Source organism: Stenella coeruleoalba, assembly GCF_951394435.1.
Source record: "Stenella coeruleoalba genome assembly, chromosome: 11".
Classification (NCBI taxonomy): domain Eukaryota; kingdom Metazoa; phylum Chordata; class Mammalia; order Artiodactyla; family Delphinidae; genus Stenella; species Stenella coeruleoalba.
In genome coordinates this window covers 36,124,176-36,149,943 of record NC_137157.1, presented here as the reverse complement: position 1 = coordinate 36,149,943, position 25,768 = coordinate 36,124,176, and the positions used below count along the sequence as shown (strand labels likewise).

At 37.2% G+C, this 25,768-nt stretch overlaps 1 protein-coding gene across 8 annotated transcripts in view; it reads left to right on the top strand.

Moving 5' to 3' along the window:
- TMTC2 (transmembrane O-mannosyltransferase targeting cadherins 2) overlaps positions 1-25,768 on the top strand; it is an 859,721-nt gene that overhangs the window by 205,013 nt on the left and 628,940 nt on the right. For all 8 annotated transcript variants that reach the window (XR_013830420.1, XR_013830421.1, XR_013830422.1 and 5 more), the window contains one exon: positions 21,624-21,738. Coding sequence is in view for 5 of the 8 variants with exons in the window: in XM_079936321.1 (XP_079792447.1) it covers positions 21,624-21,738 (115 nt within the window). In the remaining 3 variants the exon portion in view is untranslated. The remainder of the gene's footprint in view (positions 1-21,623; positions 21,739-25,768) is intronic.

Sequence of the window (25,768 nt, the reverse complement as noted above, 5' to 3'; positions counted from 1 at the left end):
GCACTTTTGAGTGTTTTATCCTTCAAATTATGGTTGCTTGCATAGCATTTGAACTGGGCTTTTTCCAACACATTTCTGTACCAGTTATTCAAATACTGAATGTGTGAAACTCTTCCTAATGAATGGAATGGCCTGCTGATATGTATCAGGATATATATATCCAAAGATCTAGATGCCCCAGAAACAACTCTGACATCCCTATCGATTACCAATTAAGTCAAGAGTTCAGTGAACCACTGCTCATTTCTTTCAGCCAAGGGACTAATTGTTGGTACTTATAATGCTTAATAGATTGCAGAGATGTTAATGGGAGTAGAAACATTAAAATTGAGCTAATACAGAGCATAGTATTTCTCAATTCTCTTGGAAAAATCTTTACCATGTGGCTTTTTAGGTAGTGAGTGCTGCACAGTTTATGGAATGCCTGAACCCCGATCTTGCTGTAAAAATTGTTGCAGTCAGTTCTCAACAGAACGCTTTTGAGCTAGTTTTTCTTCACTGGTACATGTAAATATATAAAACAAAGCTATGTTGCTAGTTTATTTTCCTGCTGTTTGAAAGAGATACACAGTAAGGAATTAAAAGAAAACGCCAGCATATTAATTTCATCACAGGGTTGTTCTAAGGATTTGTTAAATGTATTGGTTAAGTTTCAGGTTAAGCCACTGTAACAAAGAGCCGAGATAACAGTGGCTTAAATAAGATGGAAACTTTATTCTTTCATGTAACAATCTAAGCCTGTGCAGTCCAGCGCTGATAAGATGGCGCCGTGGGTTTTCTGGATCCGTGCTCCTTTGCTTTTGTTCCCTTGCCATCTCAGTAGTGTCACCCTGTCCAAGTGGTCCAAGATGCCTCAGCATCACATCAGCACTTCAGCTAACAGGAAGAGGGAGAGAAAGGGCAAATGGTGGGTGTTCCCATTCTCTTTAAGAGCGTATCACAGAAATTGCCACACCATGCTTGCTCCCAGACTGTTGGCCACACCTAGCTACAAGGAAGGCTGAGAAATGTTATCTTTATTTTGAGAAGCTAAGCACCCAGCCAAATTTTATTAACTCTTGAAGAAGGGGAGGGCAGATACTGAGATGCCAGTGTGATTAGCAGTCTCTGTCCCAGAACAAGCAAAAGCATTTCGTAAATTCCTAGATATTTTCCAGCATTAGCTACTGTACTGCTGACACTATGATTCCGATTTTGCTGAAGTTATTTTGGTGACATGGTTAAGATGACTGATCATTTCTTCATTCATCCATTCACTCAGTAAAACAATTATTTTTTAAAATTTATTTATTTTATTGATTTATTTTTGGCTGCGTTGGGTCTTTGTGGGCTTTCTGTAGTTGCAGTGATCAGGGGCCACTGGTTGCAGGTTTCTCGTTGCAGTGGCCTCTCTTGTTGCAGAGCACAGGCTCTAGGCACGCGGGCTTCAGTAGCTGTGGCACATGGGCTTAGCCGCTCCACAGCATGTGGGATCTTCCCGGACCAGGGCTCAAACCCATGTGCCCTGCATTGGCAGGTGGACTCTCAACCACTGCGCCACCAGGGAAGTCCCCAGTAAAACAATTATTAAGCATGTCTTTGGTTTCTGATATACTTCCATGTCTCCTTCTTAGTACTTAAGAAGTGCTATAGTATTTAGGTACTCCAAATTTTATTAGTTAAATGAGTACACAGCTGACCAATAGTATAAATCTTTTGAGACATCAGAAATTGAATTCCTGAATAATGCCCCCTCCCCAACCTGCGCCCCAGCCAGCTGCTTTACTCACAGCATTTGCCATCTCAGTTGGTGGCAACTCCGTTTTCTCAAAAGCTCTGACCAATACTTAGGAGTCTTCCATACCTCGTCTTTTTCTTTTGCACCCTACCTGCATTTCATCAGCAAATCCTCTGCTCTCTCTTCAAAAGCACATCCAGAACTTGACCACATTTCACCACCTCCACTGCTAACATCACGGCCAAAGTCACCATCATCTTTCATCAGATTATTACTAAAAACCTCTAAAGTAATCTCTTTCTTCTATTTTCTTGCCTTTTAGCATGCTTTTATGAAAGTCGGACATGATGTGTCAGGTAATAAGAACTTAGGTAAATAGGCTTAATGTGAGCTTTAATGTTAATCTGGCTCTGAGTTGGGCGTCGGTTTAATGTTTGCTGTAGCTACATGTGCCAGAGGCATTGTATTTCCCTGGTGTCCTTGTTCTTGTCTCCTCTGTTGTCTTTGGGCTTCCCCAACAACTCAGAGTCTGTATTTTGCATCTCTCTCCACTGTAAATTCACCGTTTTTATAACGGAGCCCTGTAAGTGTGTTGGTTAAATGTAGGAGAAGGGAAGTGTCCTCTTATTTGGTGATTAAATCCTGGTGCCTCTGGGCTGTAACCTTTATGAAAGTTTCTTAGCTTGCCCTGTGTCTCCTAATTGGGACAGGAAGGCCAGAGGGGATGGGAGTGATAGGGATGACTGTCCCCCGCAGCTCTGGGTAAGGCCACTCCCCTGGAGAGTAGACCTTTGTTATGGAGGGGGATCAGGGCTTATTTCATAACATTTATATTTCTCCTCCTCTTGTAGAGCCAGGAAGGCCTGTTTCTTGGCTCTTCAATGTGAGAATGCGGGTCCCTGGAGGTAAAACCCACAAAAGAGTAGAAGCCCCTAAGACCGTGGCCTCCAGGAGTTTCTCCCTCTTACTGAAGCTCTTCCACAACTCAGCTTCCAGCAACTCCTCTCAAAATCGCCAGTTACTTGTTCCTATCAGTTTCTGCGCCACCAGGGAAGTCCCCAAGAAAAGCCATTGGTTTTGCAGTTCCTTTAGTGTATTCTTGTTGTAAGAATGGGAGTGATGAGTTCCAAGCTTTTTACATGTCTGAGCTGAACTCCTGCTTCCATTTTTCCATCCTTAGCATCTGCCTGCCATCAGCAGCCCTAATGATTCCTTTGAAACGTAAGCCAGAGTATGGTGTTCACTGCCCCCAGTCCTCTACTGGCACCCATTTCTCCCAAAGTCAAAGCACACAGTCAGAGACTTGACACTGTACATCTCCCAGCCTTGCCATCACTTGCTTCACTCCAGCCCTACTGGCCCCCTTTGATGTGCCTTCTCTATCCCAGATAAGCCCGTGCCTCAGGGCTTTGGCACTTGTCATTGCTTCTTCTTGGAATGTGTTTCCCAGGACAGTCTCACCTCTATCTCCCTCACCTCCTCTAGATCTCCAGTCCAGTGTCGCATTATCAGTAAGGTGCTGTATGTAAAACTGTCAACCTTTTGAAAAATTGCAACTACCCCTCTGCTTCTGCCTTGTCTAGCATTCCCTATCCTCTTTCCATACTTTGTTTTTCCCATAACACTTAGGACCATTTGACATACTATATTCTCCATGTTTCTGTGTTTATTGTTTGCATTGTCAGTGTCCATTAAAATGCACGACACAAGAAGGCAGGGAGTTTCGCCTTTTTTTAATGCTATATATGTAGCGACTAGGACAGTGCCTGGTAGAGAGAGGGCATTCAATAACGAATACACTGACGAATAAACTTTAGTCATAATCTTTCTCCTGAAAGAGTTTAGAGAACCTGTTTCGAGATAAAATGTACATTCATTAAAGGAAGAGAAAGTGTAAAATACGCTGTTGATACCCCAGGTACTGAGGCATGCTCCATAGTAAGAGGGATAGAATTGGGAGTGGAGTTAGTTTTGGACTCCGCGAGTGCCTTGTGTGACATACACTTCCATTTTGCTACAAGGCAAAACTTTTAAAATCCAGGTTCCTGATTTTTTCTGTTTATAACATGCTAATAAATATAGTTCTGGCTACAGTGACTCCTTTAGCTGTTATGAGACTGGTCGTAATCTTCCTTAAGGTAGATTTTTCTGTCTGTGATGTTATTTGAGCCTAGCCAAAGATTAGAAACCCTTTAAAGCCAGTCTTATGTAAGGTTGTCTGAGATTACAGTTATTTCATTGAGTTAGTTTTTCTTTCCCTCCTTTGAAAGCCTTTGCAAATTTTGGAGTTCTTCAGTCTTCCGTGTACTTTAACAGAATATGATTTTAAGCCTCATGAAGCATTATACATGAAAGCTGCTGCCTTCAGTAATTGGTCCTGCAGACAGCTGCCAGTCATTAACTGATTGGATGCAAATGACGATGGGTAGAGCCTGTCACAGTGACTGTGTTGCTAATTTATGGTTTAAATCTGGATAGTGGAGAAATGATAGCTGATTTGGACTATGTAAACTACAAGTCCTACCTCATTATGTGGTTGATAATGTCAGGAAAATACTAGACATAGTTGATTACCACAGTTTGCTGATTTCACAATAACTCTTTGCATTTTTGTGCTTAGGAAAAAGGAAATTTCCTTTGATGACTGCTTTAATGAGCAAGCCACATAATATATAAAAGGTTTTTTTTTTTGAAGCGTGTGTTTAAAGCACCGTTTTTTATAAACTATTGATTAACATTTGCTTGAAACAAGCATTTCTTAGTTCATTACAAGGTGGTTCAATGTACGATCACTTTCCTTCTTGGCCTCTGGCCTCATCTAAATCCCCGTGTGTCTTTGGCTCTTACAGAATTTGGCACCACTGATTCCTGCTCTCTGGCTTTCAAGGCCACTCCACAATTTTGACTGTCTCTCATTTTCCACAGCTGTCTCTTGTATGGTTTTGTCTCCTCCCCAAACTGATTCATTCTGCAAGGTTCTGTCCAAAGACTGCCTCATTTTCCTTTCTCTATAGAATCTAGACCACTACCTGGGATATAGTGCCGGGTCAATAAATGTGTCATTGAATTTCTAAGTTACCTTCCCCATGACTTCCTATCTGTGTGGGACTTCTCCACCTGGGTGATTTGTCCACATCTCAAACTCTTCACCAGTCTTCCCTAAAACCACCTACTCACTGACGTCCTTAGTGATTCAGATCATAAGCAGAGACTAACAAAGTTATTATAGATAAACAGATCAGTGGGCACATATACATAAAAAAGAATGATAACATATAGGCAGCATAGCTGGTGTGCTAAAAGGCATTTACATTTTTTCAAGTTATAGATTAAAAATCAAATCAGCTCTTTAGAATGGTTGGTTTATTAACTCTATATCAATTTGCTTTAGAGAACACGACTATGCTTTTTAATTGTTTGGAAACAATTTCTTAAAATGATTAGGAACAATGAAGCAGCGTTCATCCACGGAAAATTTAACAAGAAAACATTTATTTTAATGCCTTTTTCTAATGTAAGTATGTGAAATGATAGATATAAAAGATGTGTATATACTGATGCAGGTATTTGAAACTCTTAAGGGTGATTACTCACACATCCTATTATTCGACGCCTCCTTATGCAAATGACAAATATTGCCCATTTAGATATAGAAAACCAGAAACTGAATAGTTGTTTCAGCCATGCAACATTTGACAATTTTTCTTTTTTCCTGGATTTCTGTAAAATTGACACTTCAATTTCAACTTCACATGGTTGCAGATTTCAAGAACCAAGTATGTGGAAGGAATATCATTTTATGAAGAAAACAATTCATAATTTAAGTGAAATCTAAACCTCTTAAGTCATGTGAAACTTGACTAATTCCTTGTGGATTTTATGGTCTAAGTTTTTGGTTACCTCTAATTGACTGTCTTCTTTAACTATGGTAAATTGCAATTAACCAGCTAGCTTTGAGATTGTGTAATAAATCTTATATTTCTTAGCTAATTTGTCATATTACTTCTGAAGATGAAAAATTTTCAAAAGAGGTACAGATTTTTATGAAAAGTAACATGAAGCAGTTAAGTCAGGAAGGAAAACCAGTATAATATCTTATCAGATTGGCTAGCCTGAGTTAAAAAGCTGTAAAATAACAGATTTTCATTTTTAACAGATATGGTAGGAGATAGCTGGGAAAAAGCCCCCTAAAAGGCTGATTGAGAGCAAAACAAGGTGAAGTGGAATCAGGTTTCCAGAGGGTAAAGAAATTCAGTGTTTCTTCTCAATTCATCTCTTCTGAGTAGAAAAAAGAAATATAAAATAATGGGACTGACAAGAGTAAAATGAAAATTTCTCATTGGCTCAACCAAAGGATTTAAACAAGTAAATCTGCTAAATTGTTAAGGCCCCTTTTAAACATTTGATTCTTGAGGAAATGAATTACGGTTGTTTCTCAGTTGAGATAGAGTAAGTCGCAGTAGTTCAAAAGCATGTGGTTTCCTTGCCTCTAAGAATGGAGTAACACATAAATCTTTTCTTTGGTTCCAGCTCTAATGGCTGCAAGTACAGTTGTGTAGGGAAGAAGAAAACAAAAAAATAAAACAGACCACAACAGACTCAGTGAAAATGGTCCTACGGTGTTTTACCAGTGAAGTAGGTGACGTACTGCTGTTTCTTTGGGATTATCCGTAACAGAACTTTTAGAATCTTTATGGGTTTTTGAAAACCCTCAAACCTAAAATTAGTGTTGCCTTAGATTGAATATATTTACCAGTGGTTATATTTCAAAGGAACTGAAACTCACATATAATTAAAATAAGTGTAAAGTTACTTTATTCTGATTTCTGTATTAGTTTTGTATTTGATTCTTAAAATGCTCTAACATTTCTTTGCTTTTTTTTTTTTTTTTTTTGCGGTACGCGGGCCTCTCACTGTTGTGGCCTCTCCCGTTGTGGAGCACAGGCTCTGGACGCGCAGGCTCAGCGGCCATGGCTCACGGGCCCAGCCGCTCTGCGGCATGTGGGATCTTCCCGGACCGGGGCACGAACCCGTGTCCCCTGCATCGGCAGGCAGGCAGACTCTCAACCACTGCGCCACCAGGGAAGCCCGCTTTGCCTTTTTTTTTTTTAATTAAACATATATGAAATATTTCATTCATTGAGAAATATATACACATACCTCATATTTGAACTACTTAAAGGATGCTACTAAAACATGCATTTTGCAGATTAAGAGAAAGCTATTATCAGAACCTCCCCCATACCTCTTCTTATTTCACAGTTTTGTTTCTTTCATTTGTGTTCTCTTATTTTATGCTAGAACCCCCATTACAATCTCAAACAAGAGTGATGACAGCAGGATTTTTGTCTTATTCTTGTTTAAGAAAGAATGTTTTAAATATTTCACCATTAATTATGTATATTTTATAGGTTTTTCAGTAGGCAGCTTTTATCAGTAGAGTTTTCCTCTTATTTCTAGTCTAAAATTTCTTTTTAGGAATTAATGTTGATAATGATATTCTCCACTCAATCTATTTATGTTAATAGATTTTCTAATGTTGAACCTACTTTGCATTCCTGGAATAAGCCCCAAAATTACTTATAATGTTTTATCAAATTTATATTCTTCTAAATTTATTTTTCACCCGTGTCCCTGGGTGAGACTGGCACTTCCCTTCAGGGGGTTTGAGTTTGTTCGGCTTCTCCAATTTGACCTTCCTTTTGAAGCCGACTAAACCCTAAGCCCTTTTCCTCTTAGTTTCACAGATGTACACAAGGTGAGTACCATCTTCGGAACTGTTTAACCTTCTGGATTCCTGCTTTCAAGCAGTCTCTAAGCTTAGGGATTGCCCTTACTTTCCCATCAATTAATACATTCATGAACAAATACTTTGTAATTTCTGTCTAGCATGTGTTCTGTGCTAGGAGGCAATCTCTGAACATCGAGTTTCACTGTACTGTCGGAAAGAGAAACACCCAAGAAATATCCTTCAGTCTAGCATCTATTAAGGAATGGGTTAGCTACGTTAGAAGTTAGAATTTGAGAATAGAGTTGTTGTTTATGACATAGAAGTTAGTTTTGAAATTTTAAATTCTCCTTCCGCAAGAGAACCAAGTTGCCCAAGTAAGCTAAAAAGTGTATTAGAGCACTGTCTTAAGCAAAATCAAGTTACAGGTATTTGACCCTTATAAAACACAGAAGGGTAATGTATATTTGTTTTCTGCTGTAATATAAACTTGCAGATAATGTCACAGATACAGAAGATTTTCAAGAAGACAAACACACATGTTTTTTAGTTTTACCCTTATTACACGTGCACACCTATTACTGGTGATGGTGGAAGTAAAAGAAAATTCCAGTTAAGTCTTAAGGGATTATGGAAAAATCTGAGATGTTCCAAGTCATATAATTATTGAAAAAGACTTGGATGTAGAAGACTGTTTATATATAACTCTATGGGAGAAACAAAGTGTGAGCCCTATTTTTAATGCATATGGGTGTTAAATTAGAAATCTCTCCTCCGTTTAGTTTTAGTTTTTAGTTTAGTGTTAAATTTATTTCTAATTTAAAAATAGGAATATTACCATCCAGGGGGATCTAGTGGAAACATATATGTGCTTACTAAAATATAAGGACCAAACGCTAAAAGATATGATTTAAAAATGATAATATTATTTACCAAGCAAGACACTACAATCCAACTTGATTAAATAGTAGAGAGAAACAAGCACAAACAAACAAACAAAAAACCTTGCTCGAGGGCTGGACTCTGTCAGGGGCTTTGTTGTGTCTTGTATTTAGGAGTCGAAATCCCAATGATGTTAGCTGCTCTGAACATTTATTCAGTCACCTTAAACAGCATAATTCAGTTTCTCTATGTAAAACACCATGGGGTATTATATTAAAACATTAACATCTTTTTTGGGAGTAGTGTAGGCATACATTTTAATTGGGAGAACTTTCTCTCTAGGAATTGGAAGTTTAGAAAGAAGGAACTGGATTAGATATGCAATACAATAGCTGAGAGTCAAATTTTGACAAGAACAGATAACTGAGGTGTCAAAGAACTTTTTTTTCAATTCTTTCCCTGGATGGCAGAGGAAACTTGTAGTCTTGTAATGTTTGGGGCTCTGCATATTACAACTGGGAGTTTGTATAATAAAGAAATGCGATAAACTTTCTTTCTTCTCTTCCTCTCTTTTCTTTCCTCGGGAAAAGAGAGTAAATTTCTCAAATTATGTATCACGAGACTACCAGGAAGGAGCAGGAGGTCTGAGATATGTTGAGATAATATCTGGTTTTACTTTATCAATTGGCTTATTCTTTTTTTTTTTTTTTTGCGGTACTCGGGCCTCTCACTGTTGTGGCCTCTCCTGCTGCGGAGCGCAGGCTCAGTGGCCATGGCTCACCGGGCCCAGCCACTTTTTGGCATGTGGGATCTTCCCGGACCAGGGCACGAACCCGTGTCCCCTGCATCGGCAGGTGGACCCTCAACCACTGCGCCACCAGGGAAGCCCGGCTTATTCTTTTTGAGTTTTACAAATAAGCTTTGGTGGTTTGCAAAACTGGTATAGAATACCTCATTTCTCTACTTAGTCTGTTTTCATATTATCTGAATATTTCCCAAGGACAGCTTCAAGTCGTGTTCACTCTAGTGGTTAAAACTGAATGCTGTTGTCCATATTCATGTGAGTGTTGAAAACAATTTTCAAGTAGAGATAAGTTTCTGGGTTTACATAAACAAAGCATGAGCATATTAATTAATGCTATTGTCCAAATCCATGTGTTGTGTGTTTTTCTTATCTCCAATCACTATTTGAAATTACTTTTGCTCTTGCAATTCTATTATTAGGAAGCAGTGGCACAAGATTTTAAAAATCTCTTTTGCTTTTACAGTATAGGACAATGATTTTGAGAAAGTTTTTTCGGGCAGGTGATACAGTCACTAAAGTTCTTTCTGTGCCATACATTTGGGCTCTGTGGTGCGATTCTAGAACCAAGAGTCTTAAGTGGTACTTTGATCAGAAACCTGCCTTGCTTTGATCATGGCTGTTGGTTCCCAGCTCATGTCTAAATTGAGCCTGGAGTAGATATTTACTTTTGAGGTTTTTAAGTTAAAAGTTTAGACTTAAAGAAGTATATCCTAACCCCGATCCTGATGATTTCATAGGGAAATACAGCTTCTCTGTGGGTTTTAATCAACCTAAAATGTAAATCCTCTGAACGTCAACACCACTTAGGACTCATGGATGGAATATAGGGGTTTATGCCTCTGAAACCACATATCTAGTCATAATTTCTAGTTGGTAATATTTATTAAACACTAATATGTATCCAGTAGATGTGTTTGGTGTAAAAGAGTCTTTAATGGCCTCTGAAAATTCCCTGTTGGGATCCAGTCCAGTTAAGATTAGAGCTTCAAGAAAGTGGGCCAGCCCTTCTCTTTCTCATAGTGTTCAACTGATGTGAGAATGTCATTTTAGTGCATTCACCCTTCTGGTTCTTCCTGTTTATTTTACCCCTCTATGTACTAGCTTCCTTCTGCTGTTTGGAAGTAGACTTTCTGAGTTGTACGTTTAAGGCTGTTAAATGAGTAACATCATCCTTTGTTTCAATATTGTTTCTCAAGTGATGCAAAAATGCCTCATGCAAGTACTGGCTGCACAGCCTTTGAAGAACCCTTATCTATTTGTCCTGTAGCAGCAAAAAAGGCAAAGAAAATTAACCTCCCTCTTTTTTTCTGTTGTTCGTAGTTAGCTGAAAGTACAGAAGAAAATACATTAAAATAATAGTTGCCCAAGATTTGTGCATATAGAAAGGTAGTTGATATTTTTAAAAATTTATTTAATAGCTAATTTTTCTTCTCATTAGCATTCGTAAGTAAATATTTTTCTACTCACATAAATATTTTATTCTTGATACTTGTTCTTACTGATCATTTTTCACTTTTTGAAATGCTGTTTTCTCTAGTTATTAACTCTACTTTTTCCATGTTCAGCACTAGGTGCTGAGTTAAGAGTGACTGTTAAAAATTAATATATTGGACTTCCCTGGTGGTGCAGTGGTTAAGAATTTGCCTGCCTCACGGACCAGTACCAGTCCGTGGCCCGGGGGTTGGGGACCCCTGCTATAGTGGACTTTTTGTTTATAACAGCCCCTCCCAACTTTCCCTTCTCCTCAACAAAAAGTTTCCTCTCCTTTCTTTGCTGGACTCGCATGTGGTTTGCTATAGTTGTGTGTCTCGAATTGCAGTTGTTTTCTGCTCCCAAATAAACTTGCTTTTGCTTTGCTGGTATTAAAAAAAAAAGAATCTGCCTGCCAATGCAGGGGATACAGGTTCGATCCCTGGTCTGGGAAGATCCCACATGCCGAGGAGCAACTAAGCCCGTGTGCCACAACTACTGAGCCTGCGCGCTGCAACTACTGAAGCCCGTGCGCCTAGAGCCTGTGCTCCACAACAAGAGAAGCCACCGCAATGAGAAGCCCGTGCACCGCAATGAAGAGTAGCCCCCGCTCGCCATAACTAGAGAAAGCCCGCGAGCAGCAATGAAGACCCAGCACAGCCAAAAAATAAATTTAAAAAAATTAATATATTGAATATATTAATGTAATATAGCGTATAACATGGTGTCCTGATGGATGTTTGAGATATACTGCATGTTTATCTTAGGAACTGATTTATTTTTAATAAAATGTAATCTTTGATTTTTATTATTTTTCTCTTCTTAAAACTGGCTTTGAGAGTATTTAATGTTGCTTTGAGATTTGTTTTTCTTGGCCTGGATTTGCTTGGCAATGAAATCCTCAGTAGCATGACCATAGATTCTAAATACAGGAGATACGCTGTTAAAGGGTGTATCTAACTTGTTATGCTTTTTATGGAGGATGATCTATTAATGACATATTATTCCTTTTCCATAGTAATGTACTTTGCAGAGTTCTATTTTCTTATTGTCTCAGTGATGCTGGAGTTTAACTTGGGCAAGCATTGTTACACCTGTTTTACAGATGAGAAACTAAAGGAGGGGTAGAATGCTTAGGGAGAAAAGGCATGGTAAGTAGGACAGATTTTGCAGTAAGGTAGATCGGGGTCCTAATCCTAACTCAGACCATGAATAGCTGTTATTATCATCCTTAGAGTGTCAAGTGGCTGATCTGTATAGTGAGTATAGCAATACCACTGTGTGGGACAGAGTGTGTGTAGCACCCTAGCCCAGGGTTTGGCCCATATTACATGTTTACTTACTACTGTTAATAAGAAATAGGAGAGTCCAGTAATTTACTTCAGTGTACCCAAATCTAATTGTTAACAGAATTAGAACTAAAACCTTAGGTTTGGGATATTTTGGTTTATGTCTCCACATCAAATTTCCTTTTAGTGACACATAATAGGAAACTAACCTGGGGCCGTTCGATGGCAGGGACCCATCCAAATGATGACAGGATTCACTGTGAGATAAAGTAGATTATGAGATTGGAGTGTAAAGGAACAAAAGAGAGAGCTAAAGAAAAAAAAAATCACTTCTCTGTTTTCCCCCTGGAGTTGTTTAGAATTCCTGAACTCTTGCCCTTTCTAAAGGTTGTTCGTCTTTTAGAGCTGAACCAGACTCAAATGATACCAAATATGTCGGAGACAAACTCTAAGAGATTCTTTGGTTCTATTATGTTCCTTATATGAAATCAGAAGTAACTCAACTACTCTGTAGAATTTACAGTCAACCTATGGTAGTGATTGAACAGCCTCATAGGCTAAGAGATCAGCCAGATGTGAGGAATTTCTGATGAGTCTTTACTGAATTGGTATGTCTTTTGTATAAATAGGGTCACTCTATACCAGTTATATATTCACCAAGTGTTTTAGATTGACAGTGTAATAGGCCAAAAAAAGGGTCTGTTGGTAAGATTTGAGGAGAGCCTCAAAGCTCAGATGATTCTAAATTCTTCCTTGTCCAGTCATTATATTTGCAAATACAATTGTATTTGCTGTCTTCATGTATAATGCTGTGGGTTAGTTAATCAGAAACTTCACAGAGAGCACATTGCTATCAGATAGGAACATAAAGAGATTTGTTTTCTTTTGATGGAGAGGCAATGGGAAAAATTTTGAGCACAGTTGGGAAATGAAAGAGTGAAGGCTTCCACAGGTGAGACCCAGCTTCACAGACCATGTGTGGTACTGATAGCAGACACTGAACTGTGGACCTGGGGGTGGCTCATAGTTAGTCAGAATACAGTAGAGATTGCAGATGGTAAAACGCTAAGGAATAACCCTAGATATGTTAAAACCAAAAAACCTGCACTGAACTGTATATGTGGATATTACAATATGCACATAGATAGCGTAGTGACTAACAATGCTGTGAAGACAATGTTAACATATCAGTGGAATACTAAATTTTATCTTTTCATTTTTAATACTTTTTTCCCTTATTAGGAATAAACTTATTTTCAGGTCCGTGTGAAGTAACCAAAGGTAGGGAAATGAGAAATAATTGCATATTATAAAATTGCTCTAATTAGAGTGTAAAAGTGTATAGTATGTGTATTCCGGTATCATATGAATCATAATCTTTAAATTATGTGTACTTTTTCCACTTAACATTTTAGCCAGGCAGTTTTTTTTTTTTACCCACTTTATGTTCGTTTCTATAATAATCCAAGGTATAATTACCAGGAAAAATAAATTCTTGTAGGCTTATAAGGGCTCATATTTCCCTGGAGTCACTATCATACAATTAGTAAAAAGCCCAGGCTACAAATGTTGACTCCCTTACAACGTTTGTTAATGGATAGAATGAGAAATCATTCTGGTTAACAAGGGAAAAAAAACCACATTCACATTAATTTTAAGTTTCATGCAGTTGAGTGGCTCTTTTTTCCCCTCCTTCTACTTTCTTTCTCTTCCCTTTTCACTGAGATTAGAAATTTTAACGTAATTATCCTTTATATTTTAAAATGACATTTATTTAACTTATATCTTTAGTAACACCATTTTTGGAACACATCTGAAGTCCAAGTGTTCCATAGTGATTAAAACAAGGATTTTGGAACCAAGCAGACATAACTTTTAGCTCGGTTAGCTTTTAAGTGTCACTTTCTCTGAGGCACAGTTTCCTCATCCAGTACAGGTACACTAGGCACTCCTGTATTTATTTCCTTTTGCTGCTGGCCTGGCTTAGATAACTGGCAAATTTCAATGTTTAAACCTTTTTTGGGGGGTAGCATTCTGATTTCAAACAAGTAACTTAGAATTGGAGGAAGCAAAATTTAGGATTTATCACCTTATTTTTTTTTTATTTTTATTTTTTGCGATACGCGGGCCTCTCACCGCTGTGGCCTCTCCCGTTGCGGAGCAGAGGCTCCGGACACGCAGGCTCAGCGGCCATGGCTCACGGGCCCAGCTGCTCCGCGGCATGTGGGATCCTCCCGGACCAGGGCATGAACCTGTGTCCCCTGAATCGGCAGGCGGACTCTCAACCACTGCGCCACCAGGGAAGCCCTATCACCTTATTTAAAACAGTATTAAATGTTTCAATTTTGCCAGATCTTTACATAGAACTTGGTGTTGATATAGGGACTAAAGACATATATTAAAGTTCTAAAGTAAAAATAAATTACAGCTGAAGGCAGAAGTCAAAAATGGAGTCCTTGCTGATTCTGGTGGCTGTGTTCACTGCACCAATGGAATGGAAATGCTGGTATGATAGCCCTGAGGCATGACTGCATGCCTGAATGTTAAGTAGCTGAAATTTGAATATTAAGAGATTCATTCATCTTTTTCTTTTAACATCTTTATTGGAGTTTAATTGCTTTACAGTGGTGTGTTAGTTTCTGCTTTATAATAAAGTGAATCAGCTATACATATATCCCCATATCTCCTCCCTCTTGCATCTCCCTCCCACCCTCATTCATCTTATTAGCTAATTTTTCAAAGAGTAATGCATGCCGTAATCATAAAATTATTTAAAATTTTTTATAATCAATGAATATAAATATCTCCAAACTTTTAGTGTAAAGTAAAAATATCCTTGAATGGCTTCCTTGGTGACGCAGTGGTTGAGAATCCGCCTGCCAATGCAGGGGACACGGGTTTGATCCCTGGTCCGGGAAGATCCCACATGCCGCGGAGCAACTAAGCCCATGCGCCTACAACTACTGAGCCTGTGCTCTAGAGCCCGTGCTCCGCAATAAGAGAGGCCACCGCAGTGAGAAGCCTGCGCATGGCAACAAAGAGTAGCCCCCCTCGCCACAACCAGAGACAAGCCCGCGTGCAGCAACAAAGACCCAATGCAGCCAAAAATAAAATAAGTAAAATTAATTAAAAATATATATATCCTTGAAAAAATTGCTCAAATCTCCCTGCATTGATTTTGTGAAATATATCAAGTGCTATGAAATTGCAGTAGTTAATTTACAGTAAGTTTGAATTACTTTATGAACTTAGAACTGCTGTATTTGAATGAGGGCTTTGAAAAATATTTGGAGGGATTCATTGCTGTAGATCACTTAACATTTCCAGAAGGGGCTCACATTTGATTTTCTCTTTAGAAGAACTTTTGCAAGATGGGAATATTTAATTGTTTTTCTGCCTTTCAAAGAACATAAAATGAACTGTGGCAGATTGTGGACGAAGTACAAGAGAAGCTTTCCTTGTGAGTTAAGGTCAAGTTTCTTAGTAAGTGGATACCTTTTAGATGCAGTTAAATACCAGTGTGAAGGGCCCTTGAGATATGAGTTATTCTTGCTTCTTTGCTTCCTGACTTTGTTTAAAAGAAAAATTTCGTTTTCTTTTTGAAAATAAAATAACTTTACAGATGAGATTTCCTAAAGCTTATCCAGTGATACCTAGAAGCATCTGTTTGCTTTTCCTTAATATAATCATCGTATATGCTTAGTCCTAAGAACTAAGTCAGGTACTTGTTAAACAATGCTTTTTAAATCTCTTGTCACATGTAAGGCATCTTCAGGGCACTTAGGAGTCCTTGATAAATGTACCTAAATCCGCAGTATCTTTGAGCAACAACCATTTATTTACATAGGTAGACTCTGTTCTCTTTCCATTGCATTAACTAGAAAATGTGACATTTAAAATTCCATTCCCAAAGAAATGTAAAACACTTAATGTATTGTTTGGCATTCATTTTTCTGTTGTATAGAAAATACATTATGAAATATGGGTACTAGATAGCTTTAGTTTGTTGTTTCTGGAGTATTTTGTCCCTACCAGTTCTGAGGGGATGACTCATTTGGATAATTTATCTTGGTTCCGTATTATACTCTAGTCCCTCAATTAAATATGTGTAAATATTGAGTACTATAATACGTGATCTACTTTGTATTCTGACTCAGTATTGAGAGGGTGAGATTTCGATGCCTGGAAACAGATCTGGTTCTCTATTGTCATTAACTTTGCAATTTAAAAAATTAACTTCAGTTCATACATCAATGAAATGGGTATAGTAATGGACCTCAAAGGTTATTTTTGTGTTAAATAAATTCTGGACCCTGTCAAGCATATAGTAAACTTTAAATAAATGAAAGCACTGTTATTTTTATTTTCCCAATATACATATATTTTTATTCCTTCTCCACCTCCCCTTCTCCCTTCACCTTTTCCTTCTCTTTTTCTCTACCTAGGCTTGTAGTGGTGCACATTAAGCCCATGAAATGGGACAGTAGTCCCCCAACAAGAGCAGCTTCTTATAGTATAAACTGTGTCAAAAATAGGAATAAAATGAGTATTCTGAATATTTTGAAATACTGTTTGTTGGGAAAAACTTTCAAAAATTACATTGAGATTTTAGGATAAACTGATTACATTTTTTTAAAACTTCCAATAAGTGCTTTATTATCTACAGTGCTTTAATGTGTGAATTGGATTCATCTGGGCACACTATTAAAATATAGACTTTGAAAACCTAGATACATTTTTTTAGGCTTCACTCACAGTTTCTTGGAAGAATTTCAGGGATTTTATTCCAATCAAACTGTAGTTTTAAAGGTCACTACAGTGAAATAAATGCATCAATAAAATATATGAGATTAAAAATTTAAAAAGTATAAATGACATTAAATATTAATGAAAATACAAGATCTTTAAGTTATGTTGGTCCAAAGTATAATTACCAAGTGAAAATTTGAAGATAATCTCAAACATCTGTTTCGAATTATCGTAGTACAAGAAAAAGTTTAGTGAATGTTAAAACCCTTTATTCCTGAAGTAGGGTATAGAATAACCCCATCTCTATTTTAAAAGAATGTGAAGTGTGACCTTCATTTTCCTTTTGTCCATTCTTTCCTATCCTCCCCTCCCCTCCATTCTCCTTTTCGTCCCCTGCTACCCAGCTGCAGAAGTTAATTATATTCCTCAGTTTGCAGCCAGTTTTCAGGGTGATCCCTACAACTTTGCTCTCTTTTATTTATGTATTTATTCCCTTTTATCTCTATTCCTAACTTGAATTTCCCTTTGCATCATAGGTAACGGCTCTAATGTACTTGATTTGCATCCTTAGATTTATAATGTACCCTTGTAAAATATGTAGTGATATTTTGGGTGGGAATGAATTTTTAATATTTTTAAAAGAATGCATTAGATATTTTGAATCTTCGTAGGCTTTTCAAGGTCCATTCATGTTACAGTATTTACACGGAATGTGCTGGTCCTCACTGCTGTATAGTAATCCATGAAGTTTATGTCTCACATGATACTCCCATGATGGACAGGTCGATTATTTCCTACTATCAGCCAACACTAAGAGGCTTGCATTAAACATCCTTTTAATGTTCTCTTAGAATTTCTCTGGGAGTGGGATTGCTGGTCAGGGATTATTCATGACGTAGTCAGTAACATTTGCTGATCTGTCAGATGGCAGTGGTTTCCCCAGGCTACAAGGCCTCCGACAGTGCACAGGGTCCATTCCACATGCCTACCAGTATTCGGCCTTATCCAGTTTTCTCATTTTTGCCAATCTCAAGTCTCATTGTTATAATTTGCATTTCTCTGGGTTACTAAGGAATTTGAGTATTAGTTAAAATTATTTAATGTATTCTAGAATTTATTTTGGTTTCCCCTTTTGTAGATTCCTGTTCATATCCTTTGCCCATTTTTTTCCCCCGCTGTTGGATTTCTTATTGCTTTGTTTGGAGTTCTTTTTATTTCTAAGTACAGTTCCTTTTTGTTTAGATGTTTGAAATATCTTCTCCTGGTGTATTAATGCATGTCCCTAGTGTCCTTCAATAAGTAGAAGTCCTTCATTTTGAGATAACTCAAATTCATCAATTGTTTTCCTTTTTGAGTTCTGTTTGGAGGTCTTTTTAAGAAGCCACTTTCCCTTCCACAGAGATAATCTATATATTCTTCTGTTAGCTTTACTTTTTCACATTTATCTTTTAAAACCATCTGGAGTTTACCTTTGTATATGGTGAATATGCTATAAAGACCCAATTTCATTTTTCTCTTCTATTATGGTTATTAGAATACATTTTTTTGTTGTTAATAAATTATGCTAAAATATTGATTGGAATTATATAGAATTTATAGATTAATTTTGGGAGAGTTGACATCTTTATAATGTTCAATTGTCCCATCCGTGAGCCTTGGAATATTTTTCCATATTTTTTGAGTTTTGGTTTAGATACTTTCAAGTCATCAGACCAGCTGGGTGTAAAAATGGATCTGATATAAAACAGTTGACTTGGTTGATATGATCAAATTTGTCAAGTAATAGGAAAAAAAAAAAAACCCTAAAGCTACAGTGATTAATTCTGTAGGTTAATTATATAGATTTGAAATCATCACATTAGCCCTTTTAAGATGTACTTTTTATAGTTTATTTTAATGTATTTTCCTTTAAATTATAATATATCTGTAGAAACTAGATTTTAACTGGTTTATATGTCAACAATGGTTTTTTTTCCTACTTTTTGTTTTATCACTGAAACATGAACAACTTTTGTGAAAAGGTTACTATTTAGTTGACTACTAATAGGATTTTTAATTTTAGGTTATATTCTGTAGGGTAGCTTTATATTTTTAGAAGTAATCTTTAGGTTAGCATTGGGTTCTGGTAGCATTGAAGCAAAAATCAATAGTATTAAATTTAAATAGGCTTAGTCTTGTCAGCTCTTACTTAAAAACCTAAACTCTCTTTTGGTAAACACAGTACTAAAGAGCAATTAGGAAGAAGGGGTTTTGAAAAAGAATTGTTTTCATATTTGAATGTGATGAAATCCTCTATGTCGGTGCCTTGCAGGCAGAGACCAGAAGGAACACACTGGTAGTAAGGAAGTTGGCTTAACTACTCCTTGCACTGAAGGAATCTCATTATATGCCCTGTCATTGGATTTGGATTTTGGTTGGGTGATTTGGGAAAGGGTCTCAGGAAACAGGGGAGTCCTCGAGATCGGATGCTGGGACAATTCTATCTATGCCTGGTTAAAGAAGTATTCGTTTAGCAAGAGAGGGGGTTGTTTGGTATTTTGTGGGTTGTACAGTGCCCTTTTTCTTTTTTGTGTTTAGTAAAATTACGAAGTGATCTTGCTTGGTATCATTTACCATGGTCTCAAAGTAACCTTGTCTCCAGCTGTTTTCCTGTTGTATATGTACAACGGAAGAACAGAATGGCCTGTTGGTGAGTGTCAGATGAGTTCAGGACATCAAAGTCTACCCTTTCTTTCCTCTCTCCCCTACTCCCTCTTTCATCCATAAGCAATTAAAATTGTTTAAAAAATCCGTACTTAATTTGGGAATTTTCTTCTTTTTGTAGTTACCTAGGGCAATGACTTAATCATAAATACGTGAGTGATTTCTGTTTGGACAAAAGAAACTTAGTAACATGCTGTGGCTTTGCCACAGATAACTTTACTGATGATTTTTAATTTATAAGTTGTAGTCTTACTTTGAAATAACCATCTCCTCTGCTGCCTTTCCCTGCGGAAGCCATCTTAGATTCTTTGCTCTTACTTTTCCCCCTACCTGGAATCGCTGGTCTTTGCAAGACTGCTTCCTTATCCTCAGTTTTTAGAGATAACACCCATTTCCCTATTTCTAAGATATCCCTGTTTAAATTAGCCTCATTCCCTCCATCTTACTTTGTTTTATATTGTTTGTAGCACTTATCACCTGAAGTTAATTCATTTCTTCTATTGTGTGGTCCTCCCATCCCCACTCCACTCCCCACTTGAAACATAAGCTGCGAGTGGGTGAGAACTTGTATGTATGTACAGTTGTGCCAGCCCCCGATAATGTTTCTGGCACAAAATAGGTGCTTAATAAACAAATACATTTATGAATTAATAAATGAACCACTAACCAAATGAGTAAATGTATATTCTAGACATAATTATGTATTTGTTGACTATTAACTATTAATTGGGCTATAAGTACTTGAAAAACTGTCAATCAGTTTCTCTGGAAATATGCCTTAATATTCAAACTAATTTCTTGCTATAATTTTTTTTCATCATCTGTGTTCAAAGACTATGGGTAAGATGGGATAGCATTATAATGATGTTTTCCTGGTGCTTAAATTACCAGTTGGATGCATTGGCTATTAGAAGTTTCCATTGAGCCATACTTTGTTATGTTGGTGGTGGGATGGGGGGGTTGAATATAAAATACATAGGGTGTTTTGCCTATTAAATTTAAAGATAATCATAATTCATTTTACTATATGTTTTTCATACTTTTTATTTTTTTAACTTTTATCTTTCAAAAAGATAAGGATTCAATTTTCTATGGCCTCATAGTGCCAAGGCCTATTCGTAGCGTGTGAATGTTGGTTTGCAGTGAAAGATGAAACTTAGTGTGAAAATATTTATTGAGTATTTGCCACGTGGCAGGCACCATCTTAAACACCCTACGTATACAAGCTCATTTAATCCTTGTCAACAAACCCAGGAGATATTATTCTCCCCCATATTACAGATGAGTAAACAAAGGCACAGAGTGTTAAATTACAGGCAAATTTGGGATCGAAAGAGGTACACATTTTTATGCATTAAAAAGCGATGTCTCAAAACCCCTTTCATTCTTCATATACAGCTATTAATTACCCAAATAAATAGATCTTGGCACACATGAGCCTTCTCATCCTCATCTTCTAGTTGGGAGGGACTCTGATTTCAGGACCCGACACCCCATCTCCTTATGGGAAAGAAAGAAGACAGGAGAAGCACCCAAGTTTGAGGGATAGGTCTGTTTGAGAGCCATGCTGTGTGGGCAGCTGTTAATGGAGTGTCTTCTAATATTGAGAAATCATGATTATTTGGAGTGAAACGTAAAGGGTGTACAGAAAATGTCAATTTTTAAGTGTGACTATGTGTGAAAACACTGTTACTGATTTTACCATGTATGAATTTATTAACAGGAAGCGTATAAAAGAACATTATATGTGAATAAACCATATATACTTCACTGTTTTAAGAAGCATAGTGTTTACTGATACATTCTGATGACTATTAAGCCTTTTTATGGCTTTGATATACTTAGTTATCTTCCTTTTTATTCCAAGTTCTTCTATGTCATTTATCAGTATTTTTGTATTTGAATGAAGTCTTTATTTTAAGATGATTTCTTACAGTTTCTGGTTTAGTAAGTATACAATAATTTCAGTCCACGAAGACCCCTACCAAGATTTGAAAGAGCTTCAAGTCTTTGTAGGTGATCTTAAGATAACATAGTTCTTGGCCTTATGATGAACTGTATGTGTATATCAGCTTTGAGACATAGTTTTGTTTTAGGCTTTCATTGTATTTAATCCCCTAGTTTGATGAAATGTTGGAGTACAAAGGAAATAAATTTGCTTTCTTAAAAATGTTTTATGAGAGTTTTTTCTCTCATTGTGGTACTTCCTGACGGCCTGATATTATGTCATATATAATTGGAATGACACTCAGCCTGAATACTTTTTTCTCTTTTTGGCAGCATGGGGTAACCTTGGAAATGTTCTCAAGAGTCAGAGCAAAATTTCTGAAGCTGAAAGCGCCTATAGAAATGCTTTGTATTACCGAAGCAACATGGCTGACATGCTTTATAATTTGTGAGTATGCGTTGCTTTCTCTGGTTTGGTTCATCTTTGAAACATGTGGCGAGAGGGGCTATTGATTTAACTGCTGGAAATGGAGATGATGGTAGCTGATATTCTGAAATAGTCTTTTCATGAATCATGCCTCTGAGATCAGTAAATGGATGGTATATGTGATCTCTGTTTTGGGCCACATCATTGATATTCATGTGTATTGATATAATATGGCTAGGTTTTTTTTTTTTGAAGTACTATGCCATATAACATAAAAATTGGTTTAAATGCTTTTAGCTTTTTGTTTTAAAAAGTTCACATCATTAGTACTTGGTTGTGCTCATAAAATAAGGCTGCTATGTATGATACTCTATGTAATTGATATCTTGATTTTTAATAATAGATTTTATCCTCTGTTAAAGAATTGCTGGTGTCAAAGTATATATAGAACATGTACTAAACCTGGGGAGTTATCAAATAAGATAATGTTTTTCTTTTATTTTTCCACCCCCTCCTTCAACGGTAGTGACAATTAGATTGGGATAATGGGATAATTTAGAATGCCTGTGTATGTTGGGTTAGAAAAATCCCTGGGGAAAAATCTGTTCTGTTATTTGAATGGAAAGCCTCAGGGGGTGCAGTTAGATGTGAGTGGATAAATGCAAATTAAACTGAAATCCTTTTTCTGTCTCTTGTATTTATGACACACTTTTATTTATTAGTAATAGAAACTTAGTCTAAACTTGCTTGAACACAAAAGAGAATTTATTAAGCCTCCATAACTGAAAATCCTTGGGGTTGACTAGATGAAAGCACAATTAGATCCAAGTGTTTTATTATGTTTCGGGTATTTGTCTCCATTTTGTGTCTTTGGTTTCTTTTGGGTTCACTCCTTTCTCTGTGGGACTCTAAGTTAATGAAATGACTCATGCACCTTTATGCATATAGACTCAGTCTCTGAAGGACTTGTCTTGGTGTCTATATTAATCCTGGAAAAAGATCTCTGACTGACCTTTCTGGGATCATGGATCGATTCTTAAATGAAACTTTGGGCCGTGTGTCCAGGGCTGTAAGAGCCCTCCATTGACAGTGCCTCTGGGGTTGGAATAGAAAGGAGGAGGACCAGTTCCCTGTAGGAAGGGACCAGGCATATAAGATGTCTACTGCTTGTGTCTGATGACTGCTATGTAATATTGACAATATTAAACTAATTTGTCAGCTTCATTTTTTTTTTTTTTTTTTTTTTGCGGTACGCGGGCCTCTCACTGTTGTGGCCTCTCCCGTTGCGGAGCACAGGCTCCGGACGCGCAGGCTCAGCGGCCATGGCTCACGGGCCCAGCCGCTCCGTGGCATGTGGGATCCTCCCGGACCGGGGCACGAACCCGTGTCCCCTGCATCGGCAGGCGGACTCTCAACCACTGTGCCACCAGGGAAGCCCCTGTCAGCTTCATTTTTAAGGTGCCTTTGTGTTCTGGTTATCTCTAATCTTTTGTACTGGCTAAATCTAAAAGTGCAGATGTAAAAAAATTTTTTTAAAAAACCACCAAAATATCTAGATTTTTAAGGGAAAGCAGACAAGATGAGCTCAGTTTAACTTCCTGTTTGTACATTTACCTTTTCTTTAACTTCCTAGACTTTAACCCTGGGGTCTCAGTCTCCTGGCCTATAGTCTGAATTAGGTCAGCATGTGTTTTGTGTTGACCTGCACAGTGTTCAGTTTTCTCTTTTTTACCTGGGATGCCTTCAGGTGGAGCACTCCCTCTCCAGGTTACACACCCCTGATAATGGGATGTGTTTCATACTTCATCATTTTCCCCGGTCTGCTATGTTTCATACTTCATCATTTTCCCCAAAGTAATTTGAGATTGCATCTTTTTCTTTATTTGAATGGATATATCTAGATACAACTACAAAGGCTTTCCCCCCATGTCTTCTTCATGTAAATAATGTGATGTTCCTATATTATTGATTAGTATTGATTATTGAATAGCATTTTTATTTCATGAAAAAGAACCTTATCAGTTTGACAAATTTACACAAACATTCTTTTTCTTTTTTTTTTTTTTTTTTTTGCCTCTGAAAGTAATGTTGTCAAAGGGAACTCTTGCCTTGCAATATGGGATGCCAGTTTGCTTCTGGTGCCCATTCTTCATACATTGTCAGGGGAGAAAGTAGCTGAACAACCAACATCTCTTCTTTGAACTTGTTTTTCTCTCTCTCATCTATAGCCACTGGTTGAAAAGTTACCTACCTTCTGGTGTTACTTGTTGGGCAAGGGTTGAAAGAAAAAGGAAATGTGTCCAACCAGGCTTATTCTTTGCTGAGAAGAGAAATTTATTCAATTAGATGAATATACTTTACATGTAATTTAAAAGCTGCATCTTATAACTTACTCTGTGGATGCATATGTAAACTGTGAAAGCATATAGATACATCTCCCTAAATCCTAATGAAAAATTCTTGCTGAAGAAGCGGTTATTAACAAGATTTGGTTTCTTCCCCCCTATTAGTAGGAAAAGGGATATGGCATAATGCCATTTATAGTTTCAAAATCATTTTACTACTGTGACAGGTTTTTTTAACTAAACTGTTGGCTCAAGTAGAGAGGCCTAAATTCCACAAGAAATGTCGGCAATAATTTTGAAGGATTACATAACCCATGTGGTTGACAGAATTCTGATACATAAATAATTATGTTTCAAAATAGGTGAGTTATTCAATGATTTTTTTTTTTTTTTTTTTTTTTTTTTTTGCGGTACGCGGGCCTCTCACTGCTGTGGCCTCTCCTGCTGCGGAGCACAGGCTCCAGATGCGCAGGCTCAGCGGCCATGGCTCACGGGCCCAGCCTCTCCGCGGCATGTGGGATCTTCCCGGACCGGGGCACGAACCCGCGTCCCCTGCATCGGCAGGCGGACTCTCAACCACTGCGCCACCAGGGAAGCCACAATTCTACTCTTAATAGCAATAGATGTAGTACATTTATTGCATAACCTTATATTTAACCTTTTATTCATATTATCAAATTTATTAAAATTCAGTAGTTCCCACAAGTAATTTTAAGACCAGGTTTGACAGATCTGCCTTATGATGTTGGTTTCTCTTTTCAGGTATAGTAAATTCTCAGGGACAAAGCAGATGGACCACCACTCAGTGATTTACACTGTCAGATCTTATAAATACGTAGTCGACTTTCAACCTTTTAACTGCACCACCCACTGCCATTTGAAATACAATTGATTTCTCGTCTGAAAAATGCTCTGTTCTTTCACTGTTATAGATTTGTCCCAGTCAGTCTGTTCCAATTGCCACCTAAACAGGGAATTCAATAGAGCATTGAATATTTCATTAGGCATTAGATTTCAGAATGCAGATGATAAATGTAATGTGGTTTAATCAATTCTTGATTATCTTACATAACAGATGGGATTATTTCTGTGGATAATAGAGATTTTGCCATCATAAGTTGTCATTTTTGTTCTGTGAGCATCTAAGTAATCATCTAATCTGAGAAGCTAGGAAAGGAGCAATACAATAAACTAATAAATGTAAGGGAAGTAAAAAGAAAATGTTAATGAAGTAGAATATGGAGAAATAATGGGAAGTAATGAATAAATGTAAGAGCTTTTTCTTTAAAAGATCAACAATATATGGCAAAAGTAATGGACAAAATAGAAAATCTCAAATATACGATACAGCACTGAGAATGAGAAAGGGCCTGCATCCAGACGTGTGGAAGCTTAAAATAACAAAAAGTTATGTATATGAAAGTCTTAGTAATATGAATACTTTTCTGGGAAAATATAAATGATTAACATTAGCCCAAGAAGAAATAGGCATTCTGAATCAAAAACCTTGGAAAAATTTGAAAACCATATTAAAGAATTTTCTCTCCAAGGAACCAAGTTAAGGCATTGGAACAAGTAAGTTCTATCAAGTCATTAATCAAACGGTATTTCTTGCATTAGTTACACTTCTCACTTATTTTTGTGAAGCTAGATAAAACTGACAGCAAAAGGTCTGATGATATATAAAACCAAAACACAAAAGAATA